Below are 24,440 nucleotides of genomic sequence, written 5' to 3' on the forward strand. Positions count from 1 at the left end.
TTTAGTAAAAGAAATGGCAACTCTAGGCATTAGCCAAGGGTCACCATTTCTCGTGACCACTCATGAGAAGAGAAAGCAATAAAAACTCAAAACTGCCATGCCATACATGTTTAAGGTTTTATCTTAGTCCTAAGAAAACTTGAAAACAAATTCTACATTCAACAAAGTATCAAAGTTTATTTAAAAGTCATAAAATAAGGACTCACCTGATAAATATGACTTTCCGTGGTTGCATCAACAATCTCTAGTAAATGGGGCGTGAACACTTTTCCGGGCACAGCCCCGGAAACGCAATAATTGACCAAGGCTTCGGTAGACTCGGGAGTCCCTCTGACGATTATCAGCCTTCTAGGTTTAATCATACTGAGAATTTTTTTAATGGACTCACTGTCTGATCGACCCTCAAAATCTATATACTGTACAGAAGATTTTATATCCAGTGTCTGCATTAGGGCAACACACTTTGTTGGGACTTCTGTAATATCTGGAAAAAAGAGATTCCAAACATATGATAGATTTGAATTTTGTGATAAAGAATAAAAGCTGAAAAATCAGGGTTATTAAAACGACAAGAAAGAAAGTTTATTGTTGAGTATTGGTTGCAACTTGCCTCATTTAGATAAGCATACCTGATTGTTGGTGAGACATTGTCTCTAAGGTCTAATGTTTATGTAAATAACTTTAAGACCATCCATGCTTTGAGGGATAAAATTAAGAGCTTAATCAATGAATATAAAACCATATTTATGCAAAAGTACTTTTTAAATTTGATGAATAATACCAAATGGCACACATTTTAAACTGTTTAATAATAAATTCTAGACGATTTAAGATAATAAATAATTATGTGTTGATATAAAATTAATTGTGGATTAATTTATTAATATATGAATAATTACCCTTAATCGACCCTTAATATTCAGTAAAAATTAAAATTACAAATTGAAAAAATAAAGCTGGAAATTATATTTTTCTTGTGTCACAAAGGAGTAAATTATTACTGCCTAGTTTAGCACACTCAACTACTGAGAACATGCATTAACATTTAATTTTTTTATTAAAGAATACTATTATGCGATTTATAGCATAAATATCAGTAACATATTTTCATCCAGTTTAGCTGATGTTGTAATGCCTATATATACACCAATAATCGTCGACAGAATAACTGCCACCTATACAGTAACTAATTCAAGAATTTTTTTTACCTGTTATAAGAAATGCGATAGAGGATTTTAAAATCGCGTGAATACAAATAGCGATCTAGGACTTTGAAATCATGTGAAAATGAAACTCGATATTAGATTTCAAAAATCTTTAAATACAAATCATGATGACAAATTTTTAGATCGCGTAAATACGAATCACGATGCATAATTTCTAAATCGCGTTAATACGAATCCAAAGCTTAATTTTTAAATCACGTGCAAATACGAAAATCGATGTTTGATATTACAACCTCATAAAGGAATCACGACATTGGATTTTAAACTGAAGGCAATACGAATCGCTACATAGGATTTTAAAAATGCGCAAATACAAATAGCAATATTGGATTTTTAAATCTCATAAATAAGAATTGCAATGTACGATATTGAAATTGCATAAATAAGAATCGCAATGCACAACTTTTAAATCAAGTAAATAAGAAAATCGATGTTTGATAAAAAAAAAAAATCCAGCGACCTCTGAATCATGAAAATATTAGCCATCCGGTGGGCAGGTAAAAATGCGGAAAATCTTATTTTTTGCACGTAAAAGTGGAATGGTTGGCAGCTACGGATAGTTTGAATTTTATATTTATCTTTGAAAATCGGAAAGAAATATAATTATTTTATTTCTACGGCTGAATTTTCAGAAAAGGTGTATTATTTATTTTAAAGAAAAAACTGAAACTTATAGAGAATTGGAGTTTTTGATAAAAAAAGAAGTTGAAATTCAAGAGACAAAAGTGAAAAAGGCGGAAATCAGCTAAAAAGCGGAAAAATCTCATCCCCAAATACACCATAATTTTTATAAATAGAACACAATTTATTGTTTAACAAGGATACAATTTTTTCTTTTAAATTCCTAATTTTATAGGAAAAACTTAAAACCTCTAATTCAAATAAATGAACACTATATGAGTGGATTAGCTCTAGAAATTCTAGCTGAGTAATTCTTGGTTACAGAAATAATCTGGATTTTCAACTGCAGCTATTTATCCACGAAAAATAAATTTATTAAATAAAAGAAATACCTTGTACTAAGTCATCATTTTCTATTTTATTTTCTTTGTTTTCTTCTTCAAGATTTGACGGTTCTAAAATCATATAGTCCTCAAGTCTGAAATTCAAGAATATAGACATGAATATATGACACATATAAATTGTAAGTGTATAATAATACACCACAATAGACATGGGAAAAAGTATGCAGAATTTAACGCATCATATTATTAAGTGAGGTAAAGTAGTAATAAGTATTAAAAATAGGTAAAATTAAATAAATTTCAAAAAAAAAAAAAAAAAAAAAACAATTTTTTTTTATATACTTTAGCATGTATATACACACATATATATACAGTGTAACGTCCCATATCCGGACGTCCCTTTTCCGGAAGGGTCAATTTCCGGGACACTTTTTAACAATCAAAATAAACAAACATTTCTTCATCTTCCCCACTCTCTTTAAAAAAAAAAAAAAAAAGTATTTCGACAGGTTTTTTCCTTTCTTAGCTTCTAGTGATCTATGCATTAAACCCATAAATCAACAGAAAAGAGAACAGAGAGAACCAAGACCCTACCGTTAGTAAGGCTCCTCCTCTGGAATGCAGGAAAGGGGGGGGGGAGATTTGTTTTCAAAAGAGCACAATTGAGTCCCCTCCCCCCTTCTTTCCTGTGCAGCTGGCTAGTAAAAGAGGCATTTCCTGGAACCTTTTTGATAAAGTGTTAGGGAAAGAAGTACTGTGAAAAAGGGTAAACACAGCAAACATTAAAGTGGAGGGGGAATCCCCTTTAGTCACACAAGAAAAAATAAAGAGAACCCAATCAGCATGCCACGCCTTTATGCTTGATTGATAGCCAATGACAGGAGAGAAAATAAGAACTTGTCACTTCCCCCCCTTCAACTTGAATGACAAGTAAGAAGGAAATGAATTTTGCTTCTTCACCTACCCACCTTAATGAATGAATGACGGGAATTTCCCCTTCTTGCTTGAAACGTTCTAGTTCAAAATGGCGGAGAGAGCAATTAATATTTTCATAACTGTACATTTTTTTAGTTTCCTATATTTATTTTTATAATAGCAATAATTATTTTTTTTTATATTTTGTTTTTGATTGATTAGATATCATTCTAATACTAAAACATTATTGCCCGAAAAATAATGTTATTTAATTTCTGCTTCTTAGATTCAGATCATTTTAATCTCTGTTTACCTTGGGGGTCTATTATATGGAAAAATCGATTATCCGGACTTCGGAAAGTCCCGCCGATTCCGGATACGCGACTTTCCACTGTATATACAAGAGGGCTCCGCCCCCTGCTCACCAACCCCCGATAATTACTACGCAATTAAATTTTTGTTCGCTCCGCGAACAAACTTAAAGTTGTTTTCCTGGAGATTAGCTGGCAATTTTTCTGCACCAACATCACATAGAGAGAATATTATAGGATTGTAAAATGTCAGAATAACTTATTATCAACATTATAAACTTATATAAAGCGAGGAAGCAATATTATTTAACACATTACTATAGGGCATTAGCCGGAGATTAATCTCCGTATACGAAGCACTCGTGGTAGAGCCTAACGCAAATCATTGTTGATCTTATAGGATGCCGGACGCACCCTATATGGTGCTTTATCTCCCCCCCCCCAGTAATTTAAATTTTAAACTAAAAACAATTAAAACCTGATGAAAAAAACTTTACAAAAATTACAAACAAATTAAAACATGTAATATTAATAAGTTGATTCTAAGTAATATTTCAAAAGCAAATACCATTGCAAGTAATGGCTCAATTAACTTCAATACTGTGAAATGACAAAATATTTTAGTTTCAATCAGAAGTATTTGTAAGTACACCAAAGTATTTGTTTTCATTTAAACGTTTCTTAGCCGCGCATTGATAGCACTACAATTATTTTCCAGTTAATTTTGTGCAGCTAAATCACGTCGCTGTTGATATCGCCTAAGATATTCACGGCAATGCATTTTTTATAAAAGATATAGGTATTTTAAAGTAAACTCTGTTCAATATATTTTGATAATTTGGAATATAAATAGTTTTTAGTGAGAGTGTTGATTCGTGCTTCCAATAACTCTACCCGATTTATCAAAGCTATAAAAATATATTGGAATTCTAAAATAAATAACTGCGTTCTATCAAAACAAACATTTTATTATAAAGTTTTAGAACAACAAACTTTTTACATTGCCACTCAAAATTATTAATAAACACTGAATAATATTGCGTTAATGACACTTTCATCTGATGACATCATAAACAATCGTTTGCATAAAGTCTAGTTCATAATAATCACATATAATCGCTTGCATAAATAATAGTTCGGTCTTTTTATAGCTTTACGTAACAAGTGTGAGATTTTTTTTTTTTTTTTTGGAATGGCGATGTTATAATTTTGTTGTTGAGCTAATAAATTTTCCTTTTTATAAACGTAATAGTAGAGTTTTCTTAATTATTTGATTCGAAGTCCTCTGAGTTTTATTTGAGATCAGTTTGTATTTTGCATTTTTTGACAGCTTTATTAAAAATTATTACCTTTTCACACACATGCATTCTCAATTTTGATTGGCTGTTTTGTGCGTTACTAAGCAGAAGTCTTCTGTGATTGGATATGTGTTATCATTCCACTCTCTTCTTATATATAAAGATATATATATAAAAGAGAAATTTTAATAAAAATGACCAATTCTGAGAAACACAACCCTTTTTGGATAGAGGGTCACAAAGATTGAAAGATATTATGCTGGATGACAATATCAGCAAAAAGATGTAATCTTAAAACAGGGCAAATTTTTCAACAAAAAACCAAGTACAGGGAAAATTTTTTAGAATTCAACAAAAATTATTTATAAATGTATACTTAACAAAACATCACAAGAATAATATTATTGATCATATTGAACTTATAGAGATGTTTAGAGAATTCAAGTAAAAAAGTCTTCATAAATTCATATAACAAATGTACAAATGAAAACTAGTGAATGGTCTCTGTTAAAGTTTTTTGTAATTTGGATCAGTATTAGTTTAATGAAATAATTAAAAAAAATCATTAATGTTAAAATGAAAAGACAATGATGCTAAACATTTTTGTCAGAAGTAAAATTTTATATGTTCCCTATATTAATTTTATTTAACAAATTTGAGATTATTCAATAATTTTAAATCAAATGATAAAACAATTACAGAATTTTGAATCGACAAATCTGTAACGCAAGATTTTTTACGGTATTTGAAAATTCTGTTTAGAATCTTGCCTTGCCATAAAATAACTTAAGAGTTCAGAAAATTTTCTTAAGAAATCCGATAAAACGAGACTACAATAAAAAGTCTATTTTATATAACTTGTGGATGGTCTCTCAGGCATTTAAGCTTTCATGATTAAAAAAAATCTCAATTCTTATTAAATCACATTAATCAAAGGGAAACAAAAATTTGAAATGATGATAGTTGATTGTTCTGTGAGTGCAAGAATCCTCCTCGAAGAATCCAGCCTAGTCATGAGCATACAGACTCCAGAGTAATTCAACCATCATGTAAAATGATCAGTACTTTTGAATGGTATCTACGACGGTAGACAGGAACAGATTAAGGCTCAATGCTTTTTACATAATTTATTGTTGCAATCGACATAACAAAGAAAAAAAATCCTTTTGGCTTGGGGAAGAGAATATAAAGTACCTTTTACAAACACCCAATAAAAAAAGCACTTTTGAGGGCCTTTAAGAACTAAAATAAACAAATAAGTACTTTATAAAAAGGTTATGCACTCTGTTAAAATAACTGCAATATGTTTTACATGCACACGAAACATGTCAAAATTTTTTTTACTTTGAAAGACAAAAAAGGAAAAAGAAATATAGTTACAAAATTGCAAAGCAAATTTTCACAACCAAATTATAGACATGGAAAAAAAAAAAATCCCAAATGTTCATAATTTAGCTTTTATTATTAATCAGGAAAAATGGTCAGAAAAACATTCAACATCGTAGAATGCTTCGCATGCGAAACACAAATAAAACTGTATATAATTATCTTACTTTATAATTTCTCCATAGTCATCCCATTTAATTTTTTCTTCCTTCAGAGGATACATGGGATAAGACTTTCTGGCTTGTTTGAAAAAACCTCCACCCCTTTGCTTCCCTTCTATTTTCATCATGAGGTCGTGTCTGGCGCTACCGCCTCTGTCTACCTCCAGTTCATCTTCGTCTTCCTCGCTCGAATCTGAACCTCCAAATTCGGCATCTCTCTCACTTCGCTGTCTGGCGGCTTCTAACTCCTTTTCCTTTTCTTTTTTTAAATATTCTTCTAACTCAGAACCTTCAAGGCGGACTCGTTTTCTAATCTAAAAATTTTTTTCCCGAGCATGAGTTACGAAGTTTGGGAATTTTACTATTAAGTAGATAAAACAAATTTACTGAATAAATTAGATTCCAGAAAAATTAAGACTTTTTTTTTCTCAAAAAATTGTACATCAAAAAAGCTCATATCAGGTGATTTCTTGAAAAAACTTATGAAATTAAATCGCTGTAACAAGAAAACCAATAATCCAATAGAACTGACAGTTCAACAGGATGGGAATTTTTTTTAGGTGTAGTTGGAAAAAAAAAAACTTGCACAGATAATTTAAGAATATCAACAATGGAGAACAAAAGACAGAGAAAATCTAATTACAGAGTAAGGCATTTGTAATGAACTACTCAATTAATGAAAGAGGTTTTAAATGCGCCGAGTTCAGATGTCAAACTCCATGCTTCACAACAGCGTGAAGGGTATCTCGATAGATGTTGCGGATCTGTCGAACGTGCATGGTCAAGTAATTAATATAAGTTAATAAAACCACCAAAATATACAGTATTCTTTATATTGCTCTCATTATTCTGATAATAGAGTCTCACTACAAAGTAGTTATTGTGAGGACATTCACAGAATAAATTAACACAAGGTGCCAGTTGTTCTATATTTTTATTACCATTAAGTGCACGTCATATGTGTGCTCATTTCAAAACTTAATTCATATGTTTAAACACAAGTCAGTAAGTTTTTTAACAACAGCTAAAAAAATCCCTTTGCTTTGGGAAAATACTATTAAAATTTTAGTTCCTTTGTGTCAGGGTTTTTCATCACCACTGCATGCATTCCATACACAAGCTTTACTTTACATAAATCAGTAAGTTTTTTAATCACAGCTAAAGAAGAAAAAAAAAAAACTACCTTTGTTTTGGGAGAATACTGTTGAAATTTCAATTCTTTTGGAGCAATGGTTCTTTTGTCTCAGGATTTTAACTTCACAATTTTTAAAATCACACTGTGTTTTCACACTTTCTTTTAAAAATGTAAGCTATTAAATGACACTTTAAAACAGAAATGGTACCTGACCTGGAGTTCTACGGTTCTTTGTTCTGGAAAGTCAATAAGAGTCCTGGCCAACGTATTTGGCAAACTCCTGGAGGTGAGAATGATACTATTTTTAGGATTTCCACACCACTGGATAAATAATTCTCGAGAAAAACCACATTCCATTCCAGGCATGCTTGCCAAAACAACCTACAATGGGTGACAGAATCAAGACAAAATAAATAAATAAAATAAAGAAGCTAACTATTGGTGTTACATTATTGAGCATAAAGTTTTCTCAGTATCCTATAAAAAGGCTATAGAGGCAGGTAATTTATGACATCATCAGTTAGAAATATGTTAAGTGTTAGTTTTCACTTTCCCATTTAGAAATTTCACAGTTCGTAATCACTCACATCTTGGAGATAAAAATATTTTATTTCATCTCATACTTTGACTACTTTTTAACTTTGAATAGGATATGATCAGAGTAAATCATAAAGTAAAGAAAATGGATATAATATTGCAATCACAAAATGTTAACTGCACATAGACTTGAAATTCAAAAAATGTCTATAGAATTCTTTGAACAAAATTCTTTACTAAATTAAGTATAAGTTTAAACTAATCAAGTACCTCATGCAATATTATAGATGACAAGCCTTACTTCCTTCATAAATTTTAGAAAGGAGAGTCCTCACACAATGATAATATAAATTATGGATCCCGATCTAGGAAACATTATAAATAAGTAAGCTAGATGAGAACATAAGAAAAAATTAAGAATACGAATCAGGATGTTAAGCAATTTTGAACTATAGAAAAAGGGACCGAATCAACAGAAAATAAAGATTGAAAAGTTATTTTTTTAAGAACAGAAATTTTTTTTGTTCTTGGACGTTTCTGTTAATTCTTCCGTCCCCTTTATTTCAGCCCAACTTCCGTCCGCAGACATTTTCGAAAGACGGAAGACTTACATCTATGTCTCACTTTTCCACTGTTCACATTAACACATTCCACTAACCACATTTTTATATATTGAAAACTATCCTTCAGCGTTCACGTGAGTCGGTCATTTAAATAGGAATGCATTTTATATTCTTCTTTCCTAATTAGAAAAAATTATTTCCATCTTGCTAACCAACTGTCAAAAAAATACCAACTCTGTAATTTTGTCACATTGTTTCTAATCCTTCTCAAAAGGCATTATGAACTTTGTATAAACTGCACGACCCATTCTCTCGTACAGCCAGAAGACTCTCGTCTTAATAGCATTTGGTCCACTGCTACTCACGAGAATATTTTTAAGGGGGCAGTTAGCATTTGATTGCAAAACTTTGCGAGTTGCATGACCTAAGAAAAAAAAAAGTTTGAATGCGCTTTTGTACAATTTTGTCCTTTGTGTTGGACCAATACCAAATTATACTGGAAAACAGTTTTACAAGAATTCACTCAATCAACATTAATTCCTCTAAACTGGAAAACGTGGAAGAAATCCTATTTTTGTTTGACAAAAGAATGAAAATAAAATATTTACCTGAGTACATGCTGGCTATTTGTTATTATCTAAACTGATGTTAAGGACCAAATGTTAAAAAAATGGGGAGGAAATGGACAAAAAAAAAAAAAAAAAAAAAGGTTACTTAAGGGATCAACTATAAAGATACTGAGAAAGAAAACAGAAACGTTGCAGAATACCAAAAAGTAAAACGACATAAAGTACTGAAAATTACCTTTGGTTCAGGTACTTTATTTAGCTCTCCAAGACTATGACATAGCTGTAGATGTTTAAACTGGAAAGGGTTGCTTTTCTGTCCACCCTCAAATGAACGTAAAATTTTATCACTCATCCATTCAACCTGAAACATAATATAAAACATTAAAAAAGAAAAAAAAAAGGCATCAGTGATTACTTTATATATGAAGTTTTCTACTGTTTGAAACTTTTACTGAAAGTTATTCTAACCAAAATGGAATTTATATCAGTAGATTTTATAATAATGTAACACAAATATAAATTATTAAATAAGTTTTCTGAATAAACTTAAAAAAATAATAATTTTATAAATTGTAACGTTCTGTGGATCAACAGCATCAAATACGTCAATTTACTGACATTACTTACCAAATTACGTATTGTTTTAATTGGGTATAATTTTAGAACTTCAGGTGTCCAGCAAAAGTCAAAACAAAAAAAGACAGTAACCTAATAAAATATTTATTAGGAAATCTATTGAGATATGTACCTGAGATTTTGCAAATTCAACAACATTGTAGCTGACATTATTTAATAGTGCTAATGAGTATGCCATCAACCCAGAATCTTGGCTTCTCCACAACTGATCCTAAATAAAAAACATTATGGAACATAAGTTTTATATTTTACACATTTCTCCTTAAATTGCGCAATAATAAACATTCTATTAAATATATATAATTAAAACACATACTGAAGTATACATATTGAATTTAAATTTAAGTAAATCACAACTATTTCATTTAATGTCCCAAAGACAATTTTTATAAATCATATATGATAATAGAAAATTTATGCTATAATATAGTTTTTAAATTTCATTATTTTTGTTTCTAAATCATCCTATTTAAGGGAAGATTTGTAATATTTTAGAAAGGAAAGCTTTTAAGTTCAAAATTCAATAATCAAAAATAAAAATTCTGGAACAAAATATAGTAATATGTATGTATTTCATGTATGTACATACAACGATTTATTTTTATAAAAGAAGATCACATCATAATGGGATGGAGATGACATTCAAAGCTAAAATTTGAAATAAGCACAATAACATATAAATAAATATAAGAACAATAACTTTTCATCACTTCAAAATCATTTGAATGTTAACATTTACCATCATGTGAGCTAACTCCAGAACTCTTCCAGCTGTATCTACTGATATCATAACATTACCATCATTTCTTAAAGTTTGGAGAACATTCGCTATAAAAAAATTATATATGAATATAAATAATTTAAGCAACATAGCAAAAAAAAAAATGCATAGGCCAGAATATTTTTATATTGACATTCCATTAATATCACTTATTAATGAGCGTGCACATCACAAGGAAAGTTGCCTCTATACCTCCCCCCTCCCGCTGTTCATAAAATTAAATTGGGGAAGAGTATTAAAGTAAAATATTCTTATCACAGAGTTAAAGCTAAGTCTGTAGTACCCAATGTTTGGTTAAAAATGTAAAATAATACTGTTAATACAACTAGTAACTATGCATTGATACCAACTTGAATTAATATTTTTTGGCTTTTTAATTAACCAATTGCAATTTTCCATATTTTGCACATTGATATTTGTGACTTCAGTTGACAAATTTGATTCGTTAGAATACTAAACAAGTATTTTGTCTGAAAATCTTTAGTACTATTTGAAACAATCAAAAAATCTATAATATTTAGAGATGTAATACAAAATGCTAAAAAAATACTGAAAGCTAAAATTTTTTGAAATTCTAGGAGGGGGAAATTAAAACCCTTTCATGAAACAGTAACTACTGAACTAGTTTTGAATGCAAATAAATTATCAAATAATTAATAACATTTCCCCATTAAACTTTATGAAAAATGTGTTTCGAGTCGAAAATAATACAATGTAAACAAATATTTAATATGTGCCTTTAACAATAAATTTTTAAAGAAATGAATGCTCATAAATAACTCTTTTAAATTTGTGATACATTTTAAAAATAGTCTCCAAAAAAGAATGTGCACTAACGATTTAATAAATTGTTTTCATGATAAGCCTTCTCCCTTCAACTACTAAAATAAGAAATCGATATTGATATAAAACAGTTCAAACATACTCATGAGTTGTTCATCTCTAAACCTCCTCCGTGGCTGAATGTAGGTAGAGTTGTAAGAATCTGTAATGAGTAAAGATGGTCGAGTGATGGATTCTAACACACAGCCATTCAGATGCCTTTCTTTTTTGTGATTAAAATCAACAGCATATACAATGTCTTCTTCACCGTCTTTGACTATTCGCCAGATGGCACCACCTATCATGTGTCCACCAGGTAGAGGAGTTATTGCAATGCCTTGTCCCTTACCTGTAAATTTAAAATATACTAGTCTTTAGAAATAAAATGTTTTGAGAAACCTGGAGAATGATTTTTATATGTATTATAGGAAAATTTCAGACCATACTTTTTTGCTGTAAATAACAATTTTCCATTAAAGAAAGGCTTTTTTTGCTATTGTAATGATAAAAATATTTACCAAATCTTTTATAATTTTTTTTATCCATCATTTACAAGAAATTAAATATCACCCAAGAAAGGTTTGATTTTGGAATTTAAAATATAAAGGTGAATAGTGTTATTTTGCACAAGAATTATAAAAACATTCCTGCTTATCCTTTCTGTGAAGAAATTATTTAAAATTGCTTTAAAAAAATAACAATGTAATGTTAATTATATCATATTATGATGATGATAGGATAATTTATATAACGACAAAAGCAAAAACTGCACCATCATTTTCTACAATCTAGATGGACTTGGATAATTACAGGTCCTTTAAATTTCCGGGTCCATTTTTACCAAAAGCAGGTCCCAATCTAAAATATGAAATCTCATCACCTATCTAACTACACTCACACTCATAATATTATTTTATCTATTAATAAACAAATCAATGAATTTTAAATCAAGAAGAGTTTAAAATCTATCACAGCTTTTAATTAGTACAGATCAAACACCCAGATAAAGGAAAAGGAATAATGTTAACACCCAAAAAATTTCTTTTTATATATGCCAACAAACAGTCTGCGAACTACATGCTTAATATAATTTTTTGAGTTAAGATTTATATTTTGATTATCTAACAATGAAGAATATCACACCTTTAAGGCAACTCAGTCAAGAAAAAACTTAAAATTATTAAATCTCTTTAGAATCTTCTACAAAGATTTTTTTTTGTTGAAAATGACGCAGATATAGTTAATGGTTATAACATATTTTAACACTTTTCAAAATAAAAAATCATATTCAAACTAAGTGAATCAATAAATATTTTCCTACAATAAAAAATTCTTGATACATATTCATAAAACACAAAATCTAAATACTAATATTTTAACGAGCATTTGAGAAATATTAGGACTAGTTTAAAACAATGGGCTGTTAATATAATTAGTGGGTATAAAATAGCAAAATACAAAATATGTTTACAAAAAAAGGGAAGAGCAATGACCCTTAAATAAGTAGCTTTGAATAATAACAGACAATTTTCAATATCAACAAGTTTTAAGATTCATTTAAATATATTTTTGTTTGTTTTGCTCCATACACATAAAAGAAAAGTTATTTTTTCATAATCAACAGCATACTTTAATGTGTCCTGAACTAACTATGCCATAACACATGACTTTAAGGTAAGAAAGGTACCTTACAACCTTTCAATTATTGAAAAATATCAATTGTATTTAACAGTTGGTAGGCATCTAATAACATTCAAACTAATAATAACAGGGTGGCCACTCAAATCAGGTTTCAAATTTCAATGATTTTTCCAGGTAAAAATCTTAACATTTCCAGGTTAACGTGTTTTTTCCCCCTTTCATAAAGTATAGGATGGATACAACAAATATACCAAAATTGTAAAGTATTTTATTTAAAATGATATTTTTTTTAATATATCATATTGAAAAAATAATTAAAGTACATTTATTTTAACTTAGCAGGACTTTATATATATATATATATATTTGTTTGAATTTTTAACATTTTGGTACAAGTTGGATGTGGAGAAAATAATATGTTCAGCATGTAAAATATATTGTTTTGAATGAATAAAAAAAGTTTAATGTGAATGTAATTTTTGCACAAAGTGCACCGAATAGCAAATAGAGAGACTAAAAAAAAAAAAAAAAAAAAAAAAACTTTGACAAGTGTAGTTTAATTTGGCAGAATTGCTGAATACCGAATAGTCAGCCAAACCAATCGTCTGAATACCAAATATTTTGTGCGAAATATTTCCAAATATTAAATGCTACTAATCGTCTGAATGCCGAATAGTAGCATTTTTCTTTTAAAAAAAATCATTAATATATATATATATTTTTTAAATATATAAATAAGTTTAGTCATTTTTGAAAATTAATCAAAACGTAGCTATATTATTAGTGTGGTTTACCCTACACTAATAATATAAAGAGAAAAAATTATAAAAGTTATCTATTAGAAATATTTAAGATAAATAAAAACTAACTAATAGCTACAAAAAAAAAAAAACTGAAGTTGTAAAGTTGAATAAAAAAGAAACAGAGAAATAGCAAAAAATATTATCTTAATTTTAAGACGAAACTTTAATGCTGAAAATAGTATTTTCCGAAAAAAAAAGTAAACATAAAACTTTAAAAGAAAAAAAGTCTATCAGAAAAGTTTTTAAAAATGCCCACAAAAATTTATACACAAAAGAGAAACAAAATAAATAAAAATCTATCATAATTAAACTGAACTGATGGACTATCATATTTTAAACTGAACATCTGTTTTCCAATTATACTGTATTTTTAATTTTTTTTTTTTAAAGGGTAGAAAAAAGAAATTAGTCTATTAGAAACTCTCTTAATTGCTCTACCATAATAAAACTCTTGATAAAAAACCAAAGTTTTTTAAAAAAGAAAAAGCTAAATAGAAACGAAAACAAAAATTGTTCTTAACGTTCTTCAGAAACACTCTTTAAAAAATGCTGTATCATAATAAAAAACTTTGATAAAAAGTTAATAAAAAATTGCAAAAAAGAGACATAAGAAAAAGCATTCTAATTTCTTAAAATATAACTTTAAGGTTGAAAATCACAGCATTCTTTGTTACCAGCAATCTGTCTTACCATTCTAGAAAAAAGTAAAAATAAAAGAATAAAATCTATCACAAAATGCTCAGTTAAAATGCTGTGATATAATCAAAAAAAAAATCTAGATTCTTAAAACAAAAATTTTGCTTTTTCATTTTTCTTCCACAACATAATTTTGCAAGCACATGAATATTAAAACTTAACAAAGATGTGTAAAGACTATATCTGATAATGCATAATAAAAATACTATTTTAGATAACTCTATATTTAATCTATTAAAACTTTGCCAAAAAATACTTTGTTGAATATTTGGCAAGCAGGCCGAATAGTAATTGAATATTTGTTGCATCCCTAATTTTCATTAAACAAAAAAATTATTAATCAAAAACAATAATTTTAGGCGATTATGCATGAATAACTTTTTATATTTATTTACATTTTATATTGTATTTAATCCAAACAGTATTCTTTGTAAAATTCATTGATCATATTTTCTTTAAACCAATATCTAAAGTCAAATGTTTAAATAATGTTGTTTTCAAACACGATAAGCAGTATTAAAAAATTAATGTCACAAAGGCAAAATTGTCAAATTTCTTATTACATATCTCATAGAAAAAACTAGATAAATTCTTTATATTTTATTCTTTTCTAATTTGAAATTAAAATATTTAAAGAATTCCTATCTAATTAAATGATTTTTTTTAGCTTAGATTAGTTAATTTTTTTGTTTGCTTTTACAACTAGAAACCTGCACAGTGCAGAACAAAAACACAGTTTCATTCTCCTTCTTCCTAATAAACACATATAAATAAAAATTTTTTATATCCTCTGTTTATACAACATTTAACATGTTTCCTATACATTCCCGAATTTTTACCTGTTTCTTAAGGAAAAAAGAGAAAGAGTTTAGGAAATATCATCTCTGGAAAATGAGTAACATTAACGAAAATTCGACATTGTTATTACTACACAATGTCAATTTTGAATTGGACATTGTGAATCAAATTTCAAATCAAGTCTTAATTTTGAATTAAAAATCAAATATTTACCAACAAAATGTTAATATAACCATGTTAACATAGGGTTGATCCCTAAAAGAACCTTTTTTTTAAAATTAAAATATGTTATAAAAGGCTAAAATGAAATCAAGCAAATTAGCATTAAAAATTGTACGATTTGTTGACAAACATTGCTGTTAGCGACTGTAAGAAAATATGTGATTTGATTCGCTTTGCTGAGAAAAAATAATTCACAGATTTGGATGGGTGTGCAAAAGCTTTTAGAAAAAGAGTATAACATAAAATCTTAATCTATTAAATTATGACCAACCAATTTGAGGTGAATTTTATGAAATTAAAAATACTAAAACATTCTTAACCATTTAGTCAGAAGAAAGAAAAAAACTTGAAGCATCGGAACAAATGATAAATGGATTTAACCCACGGTTTAGAAGTGAAACAAATGCTACTTTTATAAACAGAAGCAAATATCGTAACTCCTTCTTCAACCTCCACCACAATCTTTGCCAACTGTCGCCGAAAAGGTTTCTCCATTCATTTAGCAATCATGGGTTTTAGGTGGCATTCTAGTTTAACAGGGATTAATGGAGTAAATTTTGATGCATGCAAAATATTGCTAAGTTGATATTTCAACTGTTTGGCAATAAATTACAGTTTATAAAAAGTCGGTATAATGGATCATAAAATAATTTAAATTAAGAAAATCTATAAAAAAATTCCAGTTTTTCTTTAAAATTCTCTGATTTTTCCAGGTTTTTATATAAATTTCCCTTACTTTTCCAGTGTAAAAAAATTCCCTGATAATTCCAGGTAGGTGGCCACTTAGAATAAATAGATTTTAATCAGATAATTCTGATCTCTGTAAAAAGCAAAAATTAGAATTTATTTATAAAAAAATAAATAAATAAAATAAAACATAAACAAAGCACTAGGTATTAGACAAATATGTAATAAAGTCTGAGGGCTTTTAGACATTTTTACAAACCTTTCAAATTGATAGACTGATTATATTTCAGTTGTATTATTTTATCAAAAGCTGCATCAACATCATCCAGGGTAAAAAGGGTGAACTCTTCAGTATTATGACGAGACTGAAAAAAAGAGAACACTATAATGGAGATATTTATTAACTTTGATAGCAGCATATATTTTATAACTGCATTTTAAAATTAAAAGCATAAATTGAATACTTTAATCAAATTAATAGTAATTAAATACACGTATTCAAGAAAAACGGCCTTACCCCTTTTCAACAATAAATAATGTAAATTATTCGTATAATCTTTTGGCTTCTATTTAAATCTTTCATTAGTAAGGATTTAATATTTTATCATATAATAATAGTAACATTAAACTAAAAGACATATAGCCATAGAGTGATTAACTACACTTTTTCCAAAGGTCAAGGGTCATTGAACCCAGAAAAGGGGTCAGAAAGGGCTTCTCACATTTTATAAATGACAAGGGCACAGCCCTTACTAACATTACTATTTTTCAATAAATATATTATTGTATAATTTAAAAATTTTTTTTTTTTTGTCTGAGTTCTAAAGGAGAAAAAATTTATTTCCAGAAAGCTTTAGCTGTCCCTTGACAGGGACTCTGAAGAAAAAAGGTCAATAAATAAGTAAATTATAACTATGAATACCTGAAATAAGTCATACATAAACATCTGTCCCATTTTATAAACAGGAACAGTAGCATAAATAGGACAATCCAAATTACACTTTCCAACAACATAAGGTAGGGCACCCAGATGCAAAATATCTGGGTAGGATAACAACACTGCATCTATTTGGTGAATATGCCTGTAAGAAAATAAAACACACATCATACTATTTAAAAAAAATTTTTTTTCATTATATTAATGTGCATCTTTTACAGATTTAGTGTCATTGTTATTTTAATAACCTTCCTAGTATCTTTATCTCGAGGAAAACATTTTAGATAATTCCCTTATTAGCAGTAAAGATTTATTTCATGTTCATAACTAAAACGATACATTCCAGCACTTTATATTTAAAAAAAAAAGAGGATTTGACATATAAAGAAAAAAAGTACTAATAATAACTTTTATCACAATATTAAACATTTAAAATTCTTATAAATTTTCTTCGTTTTAAATTTCTCATGAATATATTAATATATAAAATGAACGAATTAAAATCACATGCGAAAACTATTCATAACTAATTAAATAAAAAATCCGAAGAGACTGAAACTGTGAGATTTTACTTAACTAAAAAAACTTCACTTGCTTAGAATATCAGGGGTCTGTCCAGGTTTTTCTGAGAGGTACCTTTTTTTGTGAAAATTCAGGCATAATTTGTGAAAATAAAAAATAATATTAAAAAATCAACACAAAAATATGGGTTTATTGTTTCTTATGGGATACAAAAATAAAATTTTAAGAAAAAGTATTTTGTGAAACTACCGCTAAACGGTAGTAAATTTGGCCTGGACAGACCCCTGAATATGTAGACTGGAAATAACAGTCAACATGTTTTAGAAAGGGAACATTTTATTTTTTAAGTTCATTATGTAATTTGTGATTCAATTATTTCAGAACTAGAAAAAAGAAAATCAGCATACTTATTTTTGGAATCCAGGTTTGGATTCATGTCTACAAAAACTTAGTCTGAAGACAACATTCAAAAAAGCGCAAAAGCTTTTCAGAGTGTTTATCATGATGATATTGAAGAAGAATTCGCAGATGAATTTCTGCAATTTAATGATTTGGCTGTGAATGATTTAAAACTTGTTGAAAAGTTAAAAATGATAAAAACATTGGGTATTGGACATACTTTTCCAAATGTAGAGACAACTTTGAGAATAATGCTCTCAATTCCAATAACTATCTGCACTAGTGAACATTCATTTTCTGCATTGAAAAGAATAAAAAATCGGTTGAGATCAACTCTTTCAAACAATAAATTAAGTGGTTTAGCCCTTTTAGCAATAGAGAGTGATATTACAAATAGGTTATAATTTGCAGATATTATTGAACATTTCGCGAATTTGAAAGTGAGAAAAAACCTATGTAATGGTAACCTATGAGTTTTCTTTTTTTCTTTTTAAAATTCTTTTTTCTCTATCATGTCTGCTCAATTTAATTTGACTCTGTTTTTTATTGCTGAACTAAACACACAAGACTTTTAAATATCTATTAGTACAAAAAATATTTTTGTTTCATGTTTGAAAATTATTTGGTATGATTTTTCTGGTGCAGTAACAATAATTTATGCGGAATTAGAATTTTGTGTTGTTTTGCCACTAGTAAACAAATTGGTGTAAAAAAAGAGACTGATCTTGCAAAGAACCTTTTGTATAACAACAAGTAATTTTATAATTTAAGTTAGTGAAATATTTAAATTTCGTTAGCATATGTGCTAGTTACTCCCTCATGTTTTTGTTACTATAAAGCACGTAAAGAAGGGTCCAACATGATTGCATAAGATCTCTGTATTCCTTTCTAAGGTTCTAATAGTTTTCACATGGTTCTTGTTTTTTTTTAAATGTATTGTTTATGGGCGAAAAATATCAAAAGTTTCTTTTGCTCAAGTTAGGGGGGCCCCAAAATCCTACTATGCTTCCCCTATTTTCAGAGGTTAATCGGGCCCAAACAGAGATCCCCACATGGGTGATCTTTGGATGTGATGTGAACACAGCTAGCTTGATAGAAATTCCCACTTTGATTTGAACACGCCAAATTCGATGAATGGTCTCCATTAAACAGTTGACTAGCTACTTGTGACATTATCTACCACCTTGCATCGTTGTTACTCAGTCTCGATCACACGCAACGTCGGCCAGTATACACTCGACTGCTAATGGCAATACGCACAACCATGAACTTAATACAGCTGTCACGATCAACATTTAAAAGTATGGTGATCTAAATACAGCTCTCCCAAAACAGCAATGAATCAACTAGTCGTATCCGTTCATCGAATTCCATCACAAATATAATTCTGGTAAGGCCGGGATAGCCGGGTCGGTAGGGCGCTGGGCCCATGTCCGAGAATTCGAACCCTGCCGGCCGAAGATTCCCCGTGTAGTAAAGTGACTGATGCACATTAAATCTGCCGAGTCGCAAAAGTCCTCCATGTTCCCATAACAAATCAACACCTCTGGGGGTAATGGATTTTAGATCGATCATTCTTTGACTCAGTTCAAAATTATGATCTGTGGCTGAATGAAAGGGTCTGTCCTACAAACGGGTGCGACATATAGTGCGGCAGAAGTCGAATTCTTAGCCATAGATGGCGCCACAGGAAAACAAGAACAATCGCACCCCCTCTGCCTAAAACAGGCATATGTCAACAACAACAGCATATAATTCTGGTGGGGGAGTGCTGTAGTGTGCCTACCACTACAAAAATACAATTCCAATTCACTAGTATATAAGACAGGTAAACTCGATTCTATGTTGAGGTATCTTTTCATAGATGAAGGTTGACATTTTCGACAACCACTTTCCCCACAAAGACAAAACTAGAAAATCCTCAGTAGTCACAGATGAATTAAAATAAACCTAAAAAAACAGAATAAGATAAACAAGACTGAGAGGGACAAATTAGGGTAGAAGGCATTTCCACATACTATACAGAGGTGGTGAGGAACTAATGTCATTAACAAGAGAATTGGCAGTCACATGAATAAAACAAAATTAAAAGGCATCTAGATGAGCTGATGTGAAAATAATTTTGGCATTGTTGAAATTGGCCAATATTAGTTGTATACTGGGTGAATCAGACAGTTCTATATAGGACCGAAATCGGAAAAATAACGGCTCTTTAAACTCTTATTGGGCCACGATTTAGTTTGGACCACGATTAGCCAATGAGGTCCCAGAGTTTGCTGACGGTGTTGTTAGTGCGACTTTGGATGTTCTCTGATGTATTGACGTTTTTAACAAGAGCATTGTCCAGGATGGTGGATCAAAGGTTTCAAGAGCGTGTGAAGAGCAATTCTCCCAATCACACATCGATGAACGTCAAATCTCTCAGTTATTGAACTTTCCTTTAATTATGCATTCTCTGATGTTTATTTCCTATAAATAATCAATTCAGCTGTTTGTTGTTTTTTAACTGCTTTTTTTAAAAGACATCCACATTTTTAATTATCTAGAAATAATCATTGCTGTTTTAAAGTACAAAAAAACGTGATGTAAGTTTTTAAAAAAAATGGAACTTACTGTAGAAGAATTTTTAATGTTTTCTTTTAATCATGTTTTCCGATACCCCCCAAAAATGGCAATGCAAACATTGGATCGGCAATGAATGCTATTTTCTCATGCATCTCCAAGTTCTAATTTTATTATATCTAAAAGTTTGACATATTATTCAATTTAATAAAACTACATACTTTTTTAATTCCTTAATATGAGTCATATTAAAATTTTCATCCCATCCACAATCAAGCAAAAATTTGAACTCGTCCACTTGTAACAAGTAACAATGTGGATCTTCACTATAAACTCCAGACAAAGGAAGTAATTTGATAATTGAGGTCATCCTGAAGAATATATTTCTGAAAAGAAGAACAGAATTGAAATTATATCAATAGAAAATTCATTATTCAAAAGTAAATAAAACTTAAATATGATAATATTTTAAATGGATTACATTTTCTCAAAAGGAAGTTTAACAAGTAGATTAATTAAATAAGCAGTATGCATATTGAAGACTGTAAATTAATATTTAAATGAAGAAATTAGAAAGCTTTTTAGAAAAAGAAAAGCATTTTTTTGTACTTTCACCACGGAAATAATCAATTAAGCTAGAGATTAGTAAAAAAAGCAGAATTTTTTTTAAAAAGAAAGAACTATTACATCAAAGTATCAGAACACATATTTTAAGAGATGACTAGGTGGCAATAGAAACTATGAGCTAAACACATTAGTCACTTTTGCGTATACATATTTGTCAAATTTTCCTTTTTACATAAAATGTCAAACCAATTTTTTTTAAATAGATAAAATCAATTAATAAGGAGAATGACTGACTATTCAATAATATTTTCTAGGTAATTATTTAAAAAATACATGAAGAAAAACTAGTAGGGTGACCCGGGATAATTCAGGATCACTCTGTTTCTGGGGTAAATAATGATCACATAAGTTTTATTTTAAAAAAATTATTTTTTTTTAAATTTGAGACATGGACAAGAATGCTTGTACACTTTACTAAAGTATAACTACATTTACTTAATAATAATTTTTTGTTTAATCTAACAAAATAAGTATCTTTTAAACTGTTTTCTATATTTTCCATTTCAAAGATGAGTTTCAAAATGTGCATATTTCTGCAAAGATCCCCCTCATTCTCTTAATAATAAATATTTTGAGTTACTTTTTTCTTTGATATAAAAGTAGTGTAAGCTTTTGTTTAATTGTTTCACATCAACTGTACACTTTATAATTGATTATAGGAAACTATATCAAATGTTGTCCCCTACAGATGGGGTAATTATTGATCACTGGGGTAATTCCTGATCATTGTAATTTCTTCTTATAAATAGTATATAAAATAGGTCATAAATAGCTAATTGTCTTTTCGTAAATAACAGTTCATATTTATTAAGTGGAATTTTTGTTTTAACAAAATTTGTTTTTAACTGTATACAAGACTGTATTCTGATTTACACCATTTTTGGTTTGTCATCTTGCTTCTATCTTAATTTTATGTGTGTACATTGTTAGAATAATTTTTAAGTTTATAAATTAGCTTAGTATAAATATGGTGAGAAATTATTAGCCTAAAAAGGATACTAAGCTTCTAGAAAGCAAAATTAGTGAATTTCTTTTAATGATTGAAAATGAAAATTTCAATGTGAGAGCTGCTGCCAGAGGTGTTGAGTCGAGATACCTTACTTAACTTTACACTTTCCCTTAATAAAGTTAAAAAATCCAGGAAAAGTAACCCATATGGGAACTTTCTTATATTTCAGAAGAACATGAGAATGAGTTGGCTGATTGCCTAAAATGTATGGCAGGATGCAAAGATTTTTGAAAATTTAAAGCGTTAATCGTTCTTTTTTGCTTTTAAATAAATCGTTTCATTAGCTGCTTAAACATATCTTTTTGGTATATATTTTTTTTTATCTTGATGTCGTATTTGCTAATTACCATTATATAATTATTTTCAAACAGCCCCTTTACAATAAAAACTGGTGATCAGTAATTACCCCAGAAATGATCAAGACCAGGGGAAATTCCTGATCATTAAAAATTTAAATTCTAATTAGATTTTCAAATAAGAGTTGGTATAGGACTCATCTCATATAGCTTCAAACTTCCAGTAAATATTAAAATTCTATTTTGAATAGATTTTTCACAAAATAGATGTCTGCTTTTATTCATCAGGAATTACTCCAGGTCACCCTAGACAAAAATACTCTGCTAAATTGTCCAAAATGCATTTAAATTATATTCAAAAATTTTAAACTGCATGCAATAAAAAAAAACTATATTTATGATTTTTTTCATACAAGATTATGCAATTTTTTTAATCTCTCTATATTATAGAAAGTTAATGTCATTGTTACCACATCAAAACTATTTGATAAAACTTTGAAAATTTTTAGAAAAAAAACAAAGAAACATTCTAATAAGAAAATTTTATTGATCTGTCTTAAGATATCAACGTTGATATAGGTTAGATTCCATTTCCATTGTAAAAATACTGGTAAGCAGCACTTCTAAATGGATATTTCAGATTTAAAAAAATATTTTTAACTTCAGATGAACATTTTGTTTTGGTAACCCTTGCTACACATTAAATTTATCCTTTTTTTCCCGGTAGTACAGTTTTCTTTCATTTTTTTAAAATATTAACTGATAATATATACCTATCATATTAAAAAAAAAAAATACTTTTGGTATTGGAAAATCAGCATTGGAATTTTTAAGTTTCTGGTGCAACTAAATATTTCCTAGGCTATTTACCATTCAAAATTACAGAGAAATGTGAAAAATTCCAGTTTAGTTCTCTATCTTCTTATAAATAAAAAAAAAATTCGAGGTTTGGGTGGCCTTGAGTTGGGCACCTTATGTTTTGTTTTCAAGTACTTGGCGATTATTCTGCATCAGATCACGATATGGAAATTTCCCCAAAGTATCATTAAGTAATTAATTTAGTGTGGTGATGGTATAAACTTTCAAGAGGTAAACAAATCGAAATATATATATAATCAAGTAATATGTGTAATCAACACGTGACATATTTTGTGTTTAAGTTACAACCATTCTTCATTAAACAATCAAAGGAATCGAGATATTTGTAGTCTACAAAGTAGATAGCTTCATTTACTCTTTTTACGGCCACTTTTAAAGATACAATGTAACTAATGTTTACCTAAAATACGCCAACACTCGGTATTAATAGTTATTTCTTAAGCCTTCCGATGAGGTGATAACAGAATACGAAATGTTATTAACATTTTTAATATATGTTTAACCCATGAATTTAATCAACATGCTTAATGAGTTTGAGTAATATCGAAATATGCAGTTCACCACACAGCGATTCACAAATCACACACGTATGAAAAAATAATTTCGGCTTCTGAAAACATCAAAAAATTGAAAGTGATGCCCAAAAGAACGTTGCCATTTTCTAAAGAAATGATATATGAATGGTTGACCATGTAAAGATTACACAGATGACGCTAGTGATCAAAATTCGTCATAAGACTTCTGGGTAACTACTTCCAATTGATTTTTACGCCTAAGCTTATAATATTATTATACTCCAAGTATTTTCAATATAATACGTTATTTCAATTTTCTTTCAACGAAAAAAATAACAAATAAATTGGGAAGACTTTGCAAACATGCTATGATGCTACCCAAAATTTAAGAAACAGAGATATTTTATAGCAATACAGCAAATAAGGGATAACACTGAAAACATGGCAAACAATACATCTTATTTATGCTGTGATATTAATTTTGTAAATTCGTTTTAGGCTCACGAACTGTTAGAATTTATAAATTATTGAAAACGCTTACT

General features: G+C 28.9%; 1 protein-coding gene across 1 annotated transcript in view; it reads right to left on the reverse strand.

Annotated features, from left to right (window-relative positions):
- Cpsf100 (cleavage and polyadenylation specificity factor subunit 2) overlaps positions 1-24,166 on the reverse strand; it is a 38,603-nt gene extending 14,437 nt beyond the window's left edge. The window contains exons 1-12 of the mRNA XM_043047283.3: positions 23,784-24,166; positions 20,794-20,958; positions 17,075-17,234; positions 16,412-16,517; positions 11,409-11,654; positions 10,442-10,530; positions 9,815-9,913; positions 9,302-9,427; positions 7,611-7,778; positions 6,269-6,576; positions 2,240-2,325; positions 207-484 (exon numbers count right to left, since the gene is read on the reverse strand). Of these exons, the coding sequence (XP_042903217.1) occupies positions 207-484; positions 2,240-2,325; positions 6,269-6,576; positions 7,611-7,778; positions 9,302-9,427; positions 9,815-9,913; positions 10,442-10,530; positions 11,409-11,654; positions 16,412-16,517; positions 17,075-17,234; positions 20,794-20,942 (1,815 nt within the window). The 5' untranslated portion in view covers positions 20,943-20,958; positions 23,784-24,166. The remainder of the gene's footprint in view (positions 1-206; positions 485-2,239; positions 2,326-6,268; positions 6,577-7,610; positions 7,779-9,301; positions 9,428-9,814; positions 9,914-10,441; positions 10,531-11,408; positions 11,655-16,411; positions 16,518-17,074; positions 17,235-20,793; positions 20,959-23,783) is intronic.
- Positions 24,167-24,440: the final 274 nt, after the last annotated feature.

The sequence above is a fragment of the Parasteatoda tepidariorum genome, chromosome 9 (genome assembly GCF_982258835.1).
Source record: "Parasteatoda tepidariorum strain Cologne lab strain chromosome 9, Ptep-v5.0, whole genome shotgun sequence".
NCBI classification, from domain to species: Eukaryota; Metazoa; Arthropoda; class Arachnida; order Araneae; family Theridiidae; genus Parasteatoda; species Parasteatoda tepidariorum.